At 39.3% G+C, this 9116-nt stretch overlaps 1 protein-coding gene across 1 annotated transcript; it reads left to right on the forward strand.

Moving 5' to 3' along the window:
• The first annotated feature begins 7939 nt into the window (after nt 1-7939).
• LOC143579576 (uncharacterized) lies at nt 7940-8515 on the forward strand. Its single transcript, XM_077062833.1, has one exon. The coding sequence runs from the start codon at nt 7940-7942 to the stop codon at nt 8513-8515; it is 576 nt and encodes a 191-aa protein (XP_076918948.1).
• The last annotated feature ends 601 nt before the right edge of the window (nt 8516-9116 follow it).

The following is a 9116-nucleotide window of genomic DNA, read 5'->3' on the forward strand; positions in this document are numbered from 1 at the left end:
TCAAACCCAGTAGTACTACTCAACAGTGACTCGCTATTCCAAATATTAACCGGTTCAATGTGTAGGACTTCAAATGTTTCGTTTGCCACTTAACCTTTACAAGTGATATATAATTTACTAACAAAATCTTAAATGCGTTTATCGGAGTATGTTATCTCCCCCAAGTGAAAAGCGTTTAAAACAGTTTAAAGGGGTAAGTGAAACTCACTGTTTGCGAAGAATTTCCCAAAATAAATCACCAAGATGCGCGTCACCGAAAAACTCTCTCTAACGTTCTAAAACAACAAAGAGATTTTTCTAAGTGTCGGAATATTATCGAGTCTCTAGACCCGGCACATAATACCTATGAACATAACATGTTTCGTGTTTCGTTCGTGAATCGTGTGTGACTTTAACAAGTGTTTTTGTGACACATCACATGTGTAAGCAATCATATACGTGTCATGTATTCATAACGTACATTACTAGCAATTTTTCCCGTAAGGGCATTTTGGTCAACAAATAACAATTAACTAGCCATTATTCCCCATAAGGGCATTTTGGTCAAATTATGACAATCAATTAGCAGTTATTCCCCGCAAGGGCATTTTAGCCAAAACACGACAATTATCTTGCAATCATTCCCCTCAAGGGCAATTTTGGTCGTAACACGATAATAAATTAGCAAGTATCATATTTCATGCATTTTCACAAAACTCAGCAGCTAGTTTCACCGAGACAGAAATCCTACTAGAAAGATTGTACTATTTCACCGATCATAGCGTCTCAATTAATTTTCCAAAAATCATCACAGAAGCACATATGTCTTAGGTTTCCAGAACATATTTTATTACATTTTTATTCCTCATAGTTTTCTCACAATCATTAAATCATTACAGAAAACACATAACAGTCAGATTCATGCACAACAGAATTTTATTTGCAATTCCCGTTAAACGAAAAATCCAATAAATGCAAGACCACTTGGGTTTGGTTCTTAACTCAATGAGTCAACTTCCAGAAGTGGAACCAACCCAATTGGTCTCGTAGTTTATGAGATATAACATTTACAACATAACCTAACAGCAGGTCTAACAGCTCAGCTTTGCACAACGTTTTTGTAAAATCATAAAAGTTAACTTCTACTTGTCCAAAAATTACAAATTTATACCTTATAGAAACTAGACTCAATCTAGTTTACTGAAGTACCCACAATCTCAGCCAATTTTCACGTTTACACTTCGTTACAGTCACTTAAACATCATATACACATTCTGTCCAGAAATTGTTTGCATCCAAACTCAATATATTAACAACCTATGAACTATCATGCATTCATATGACCCTCTAGACTCCATAAACACCATCCATGAACATCAATTACATATTACATACTTGATTAGGGTTTGTGTTTGAACTCAAATCAAAGACACAACAATCAACATGCAACAAGATTCAATCTAGTTATCAAATCATCATTCAATCAACCACAATCATATTAACACAACATCATATAGGTGACGGCAGCTAGGGTTTGTAATTTACCCAACAAACATCAAAATCAAGTAGTAAGGATGTATAGGATAATCGATTATACCTTCCTAGCACCTAATTCTTCAATCAAGGGCTTGATTTCATGGTTGTATGTGTGTGTATAGTGGACGGCAGCCAAGGTCACCAAGGGAGGAGTGGCTGATCGGTTTTGTGGGAGAAAGAAAAATAAGAGTTAGGGTTTATTATAACATAGTATTTATAGAATACTATGTTACACTTTAGCCCCTCCACTTTTAAGTATTACTTTTCCTAGCTTAAACTAACTTGTTTACATCTTGAGTTAACGTTTATAACCAAGCTATTACACAACACATAAGTCTAACACATAATTATCACATAATTACTGTTTTGACGTTTTTCGTTTATTCATCAATCGTTTGCGTCAACTCGTTTGCGTTTCGGTGCAATTCCCGAAAGACTACACATGTAGTAAGTGTTATGCGTCATTTAAACCCTAGTTTAAATGTAATGAAGTGTGCGTTATAGATTCAGTGATCTCAAGTTTGAATTGACGGAGTTGAGTTAACGGAGTTAACCTGAAATTGACGATTGTCACAGGAATCCTCATAAACCCATAAGGCCACGCGCCAAACTTAAAGGTTGGGAATCCTCATAAACCCATAAGGCCAAGCGCCAAACTTAAAGGTTGGGAATCCTCATAAACCCATAAAGCCAAGCGCCAAACTTAAAGGTTGGGAATCCTCATAAACCCATAAGGCCACGCGCCAAACTTAAAGGTTGGGAATCCTCATAAACCCATAAGGCCATGCGCCAAACTTAAAGGTTGGGAATCCTCATAAACCCATAAGGCCACGCGCCAAACTTATAGGTTGGGAATCCTCAAACCCATAAGGCCATGCGCCAAACTTAAAGGTTGGGAATCCTCATAAACCCATACGGCTTCGCGCCGAATACAAGACCGAACGCGGCTCCGCTCCGCTCAACACGCCGTCATAATTAAACCTATTAACACAAGCCCCCGCGGGTCAACCATTCTAGCGCCAAGCCACGTCACATGCGCGCCACCGCGGGTCAACCATTCCGCCATTCTACATGCGCACCGCCATGATGCTTGAGCGCAGTCGCATATCACATGCTCATGCACCACTTATGCTCACGCATCATATATGCTCACGCATATTACATATGCTTACGCATCACATGCTCACGCATATCACATCAGCGCACGCAACATCTGCGCATGGCGCATGACACAGCCTGTGCGCAAGCGCATGAAACATCTGCGCATGACACAAAGTCTACGCGCACGCGCATGCAACATCTGCGCGTGGCGCATGACACACAGTCTACGTGCACGCGCATGCAACATCTGCGCGTGGCGCATGACACAAAGCCAAAGCCTATGCGCAAGCGCATGAAACATCTGCGCATGACACAAAGTCTACGCGCACAGCGCATGCAACATTTGCGCGTGGCGCCTGACATACAGTCTACGCGCACGCGCATGCAACATCTGCGCGTAGCGCATGACACAAAGCCTATGCGCAAGCGCATCTGCGCATGACACAAAGCCAAAACCTATGCGCAAGCGACACAACAAATGAGAATAGTCTAATCCCAAATCAGGATAAGGACAACTTTATTTGGCAGCAATGAACTAGGGGACTATCGTGGTATACCACCACTACATTATCGCGATGGAAGACATCCGAATCTTAGGGCGGGAGCCTAACAATATCCCAAACGGCCACGCGCTAATTTGATATGTTTTTGCAGGTTCGGCTACAAGTCGCACAAGCACATATGACATTATTATTATCTGGCCGATTGCGCCTCCATTATTATTTTGAAAACAAGCTGGGATAGTCATCGAGGCCCTTGTGGGCCAGTCATTATCGTCATATTATAGCTCATAAGCCGCAACGTGCGCAAGCTTCATTATTTTTATAGCTCGTAAGTCGCCTCGCGCGCAAGCTTCATTATTCTTATAGCTCGTAAGCTACCTCGCGCGCAAACTATTAAGCATCATTATCGAGATGCGCGCTCTATCTTTTATCAGGCCCCGCGCCACTATCGTAAGTCGACATTGCGCGCAAGCTTCATTATTTTATAGCTCGCGCGCAAGCTTCATTATTCTTATAGCTCGTAAGCTACCTCGCGCGCAAACTATTAAGCATCATTAGCGAGATGCGCGCTCTATCTTTTATCAGGCCTCGCGCCACTATTGTTATGATGCGTGCTATATCTTATTCATGCCAGTGCACCATCATTATCATAAAGATCACAACATGTCACCATCATGGAGAAAACCTCCCAAAACTCGAAGACAATAAAGACAAGGTTGAAGAAAAGGGAAAAAAACCGCCTCATGTCCTAACACACCTTATAAAGTCCAGCGCTCCACCTAAACGCTTGCACGCCTAGGAGCAACACTGGACTTGGGGGGCTTGTAGGGGTATGGTACTAAACCCGGTTTTACGACCCTAAATTTATTATGTTTGGCTTATTTTATTATATGGACTAATACAATGTTATTGGGCTGAGGGGGTTTTGTGGAGGTAACCCTAACTGGGCTAGGCCCATTAGGGTACCATGATGGTGGCCATGAGGCTCTCTATATAAGGAGGTCTCCACCTCCTTGTTAGAGGGTCATGCTCAATAAGAGCCACCACCCTATTTTTGTGTCTGTAAACAAGAGATCCTCAGGATTTCTTAGCAGTCACCTCCACACCCCCGAAAAGCCATTGCAGGTCTCAAGCAATCGAAGAAGAAGATCAAGTCGTGGTTCGTTCATCTCGAAATCCGTGGAAACATCGTCATGGATCAGGTCAGATTCATTTCATGCTTCGACACTAGACAATTAAGATATGCCATGGAAGAGATAGTTATGGATACAAATATATTTTGGTATCCATTAATAAAATTCTTTATAATGATACAGAAATAACAAATATATACATTGACGTATGATAAAACAACTTAATAGATATTTGCAATTGAAACACCTTCTAGCTAGCTACTATCTTAGGCATTAATATAATCTACACATAAGTTCAGGTTCTTCACAACCATTAAATCATCAGCCTGATACCGCGACGTGGTTACATTTGTTCGTGATGGTTTCAATGTAAGCAGAAGCCTTGCTGTCAATACACGGGTCAGCCCAATATTCAGCTCGGTCTTGGTCACTTGGATACACTTTGTAAGCCTCAATCGAGCCTTCCCATGTGCCGTTGCTCCCTCCCCCTTGGGTCTTCTTATGCTTGAAGATGCTGAAGAGTGAAAAAGATGATTTCTTCTGCGATTTGTTACCTCCCATTTTGTCGAAGTATGAGAAAAATGGATATTAAAGCAAAGTGAGAGTCACTTAGTTACTAGGTGTTTGTGTTAGCACAAGTGAGGCTCTTGATTTCTAAGAGTCTGGGGTTCTACAGATTTTATAGAGGGGTGTTACCTTTATTGTGGAGGAATTGTGTGGATCTAAGGCAAGGAGAATCTTAATATGTTTGATCTTTACCGTAGAATCAATTGCATGGTATTATAAAAGTTAACTAATCATTAAGTAGTAACAACTTAGACACAGAACATGTCATGACAACCTCGGCTTTCATTGTTGACTAGTAAAACCACTTTAGGCTCATTTTGGAGACATTGAGTTTGCTCTTTCCTTGCAATTTCTCTTGAACCTATTCAATCAAATGAATCAAGAAACCAAACATAATATTGCATAAATTCATGCGATTCTTTTTATTAATGATAAACAAGAATAAAATACAAATAACATAAATTCTAGATCTTACATATACACAACTAAACTAACTTAACAAAAATTTAAACTATAAAACACAATCATCAAATCATACTTCTAATTTGAATAAATATAAATAAAAGTTAGTTTAGTTGCCAAGTTATTCAACTTAATTCATGAATTTTAAATATCTCACATAAAATCACCCAAATTGAGTTTTCTTTTTGTAACCCCCTTATGATTTTTGCATTAATCGTTCGGGTTCTTAATGCTGGTATTACACCAACTTACAAAATTGTTTGGGTTAAGTTGGATCTTTCAAGATAACAAAACATAATTTCCACGTTTCTTATACTTTAATGGATAGTTGATGTTATGCAAGTGGCGCTCCATCTTCCGACAAACATCTGATCATGTCCCATGTTTTGTTATTCAACATATTAATATACTTTGCATTTTCACTAGCTAAAGTGATCATCTATGTTGTTGTAAACCACAATTATATGTAAATAATATTAGTTGACTGGCCGATTGCTTTCATCCCTCAAGTGATTAACATTAATGTTAAACATAATTTTGTTTTCACTTATCGTATTTTCTTGTACTGATAATGTACTATTAATTGACTGTTTATATAGAATTAACTAGAAGGCCATTGAACCTAATATGTCTTAATATTAAAACGCATATTATTAGTGTAAAAGAACTCAATACCCCAAACAAAAGGGGGTTGGCAATATATCAACTAAAGAAATAAATACAAGTTACATGAAGAGTTTACAATAAATTTAATACAAGACTATTCATATGGCTAATTTATATTAACATCCCTCGCAAGAAAAACTTTGGCAGACCAATGCGTAATCTTGACCTAAAGTATACAAACTGAGGTCTCGGAAGGCTTTTTGTAAATATGTCTGCCACTTGAAGCTTGCTAGGAATAAAGGCGGTGTGAAGTTTTCCCGAAGCAACAAGCTCACAAATAAAGTGGCAGTCCAAGTCTATGTGCTTAGGCTGTTTATGAGAGACCGGGTTTTGAGTTAAAAGTTAAGGTACTTTAGTTGTCACAAAGTAAAGTCGGGTGATCTAGAGGAAGAGCATATAGCTCCCGAAGTAAATGAGGGAGCCAAATAATTTCAGCTGCAACGTTAGCCATGGCACGATATTCAGACCCACAACTGGACCAAGACACGTTTGGTTGCTTCTTTGCACTCCAAGAAACCAAGTTAGCACCAAGCCACTAAACCCAATCCGCATCAGAGAACCCGAGTAGTCGGATGGCCGGTGGGTGAGTGAAGTGAAGCCCATATGACAAGGTACCTTTGATATAACAGAGTATCCGTTTGACTTGTTGAAAATCTGTTATAGTTGGAGTCCTTAGGAATTGACTTACTTGATTCACTGCTCAGGAAATGTCCGGACGGGTGATGGCCAAGTATTGAAGTACCCCAACAAGATATCAGTAAAGGGTGGGATATTTACATGGTTCCCCGTGAGTGCTAAAGTGTTCGTTTGCTTCACGTGGTGTACGAACCGATTTCGAGTCAAGTAGATTGGCATCATGAATAAGTTCATGGGCATATTTGGTTTGACTAAGATAAATGCCATCCTTAGTGTGAGCAACTTCAAGTCCAAGAAAAAAATTTAAATCGCCCAGATCCTTAATAGCAAATTCTTTGTTTAACCGAGCAATAAATGAGCGAATGATATTTTCTTGATTGCCTGTTAAGATCAAATCATCTATATAAAAAAGTAAATACATAATGCACGAGCATCGTTTAAAGATAATTAGAGATGTGTCAGCACGGATGCATGTAAATCCACTGAGTAACAAAAACGAGCTTTGGCGGTGAAATGACGCTCGTTGTGCTTGTTTGAGCCCATAAAGAGCTTTGTTTAGGCAACGGAAATGATTGAGATAGTTGGGATTAACAAAACCAGGTGGTTGTTCCAAAAACACAAGCTCATTCAAGTTTCCATGTAGGAAGACATTATTAACATCGAGTTGATGAAGCCTTGTTAGTACACCGTTTTGGTCGCCTCGGTCTTTGTAATAATTGTAATTTATTTATATTAATGTAAAGGGCATTTTGGTAATTACGCCAGTCCCATTCGTTATGTTTCAGTATTCATTCGTTAAGGATATTTAACGAATGAACCTATACGTTATAGTTAATGTCGATTTGTTAAGGATGTTCAACGAATGGACCTAATGGTTATGAATATGTTACCATTCATTATGGAATGTTGACGAATGAGGTATAGCGAATCATCAATCCATAATTTACGAAAGTTTGTTACGTCAAAATCTGGAAGGTTTAGGGATTTCGGTCACTTTGTTCTCGGTTAACTTTGTTCTCAGCTGAATCTAGTTCTCGGTTAACTTTGTTCATCAATATCAGTTTTCGGCCAAACTTTGTTCTCGGTCAATAAATTTGGTCAACCACACAGTTCTTGGTCAAAGGGGTTTTCAGTCATAAGTTCTCGGTCAAATTTTGGTCAGCTTTGCGTTCTCGGTAGACCTTACTTCTCAGCCCAAAGTTACTGTTTTCAGCCCAGTCTGAGTTTGGGCTTCTCGTATTGGACTAACATTTCAATTGGACCTTAAAATAAATCAACAACTATTTTGAGATGGCCTAGTTAACCAATGGGAGCAACTCAACTAACTCATCTCTTCACCAAGAACTTGATTCAATCATGGGTACTGCTACACGTGTACCTCGTCTGTTATCCTTTGAAGGGTTTAATGAATGGAAATTTCGTTTTGAACACAATGCCAAAATGAAAGATTCAAACATTTGGAGAAGTATTATGATGGGACCTCAAAGGATTACTTATCAAAGGGCTGGTTCAACTGAGGTTCTTGTGAAACCAGTTGCTCAATACGACGATGATGACTTTGCAAAGGTTGAAGAAGATGAGAAAGCTTTATCAACTCTAACTATGGCACTTTCACCCGAGATCGCTTTTCAGTTTAGAGAACTTCAATCAGCAAAGGAGTTGTGGGATGAATTGATAGAAGTTTATGAGGGCAACGAGGATATGAAGAGAAGTCGCCAGGATTTGTTGCAAAAGAAGTTTAATATGTTTAATCACGTTCTGGGAGAAACACTGGAATCTCAGCTTCAAAGGTTCATATCTCTTGCAACTGAAATGAGAACTGCTGGAATTCTTCTACAAACTTCAGAGATTAACAACAAGTTGGTGAACTCTCTGCCAAAGAATTGGGACATGCATGTTGCAGTCATTAAGAAGACCAAAGATCTTAATTGAATGAGTATGACTGAGATGATTGCTACTATTAAGGCCTGTGATATGGATGATAAACAGCGGGCAATAAATCATGCTAGCTCCTATAGCGCTTCTGGATATAACGTTACTTCTAACAGTGCCCTCATGTCTCAAGATAGTTTCTCACTATTTAAGCCCTCCCAACTACCACCACCGGGAAACTTTCAGATGTTCTCATCCACCCTTGGTCAATCATCATCATCAAATTCACCCAACCCAGCTCCAGTGTTCTTTACCAAATATGGTCAGTCAGTTAGTGATGCTAGCAAAGTTGCTTCCTGTGTAAACCCCAGCCAGATTCCTACCATACCCAAAGAAACTCAAGAAAATATTGCATTAATGGCAGGATTTATGAATTGTTACCATGCGTTTCTAGCAGGAGATCTGGTCCAACCCATGGCTGCTACTGAACTTGATCAGATTCATCCTGATGATGTTGAAGAAATGGACATCTCGTGGCAAATTTCCATGGTGGTCTTCCGTGCTAAGAAGTTTACCAAAAGGACGGGTAGAAATAACTGGAACATGCCAAATAATCAAAAAGTGGGTTTTAACAAGGAGACTCTCAGGTGTTACAACTGTC

This window comes from Bidens hawaiensis, unplaced genomic scaffold (genome assembly GCF_021521415.1).
Source record: "Bidens hawaiensis isolate Kalapana, Puna unplaced genomic scaffold, B.hawaiensis_p1.1 tig00029873_1, whole genome shotgun sequence".
Classification (NCBI taxonomy): domain Eukaryota; kingdom Viridiplantae; phylum Streptophyta; class Magnoliopsida; order Asterales; family Asteraceae; genus Bidens; species Bidens hawaiensis.

What these genes read in the sequence shown, in the direction of transcription:
- LOC143579576 (XM_077062833.1), top strand. Translation starts at nt 7,940, where the DNA reads ATGGGTACTGCTACACGTGTACCTCGTCTGTTATCCTTTGAAGGGTTT.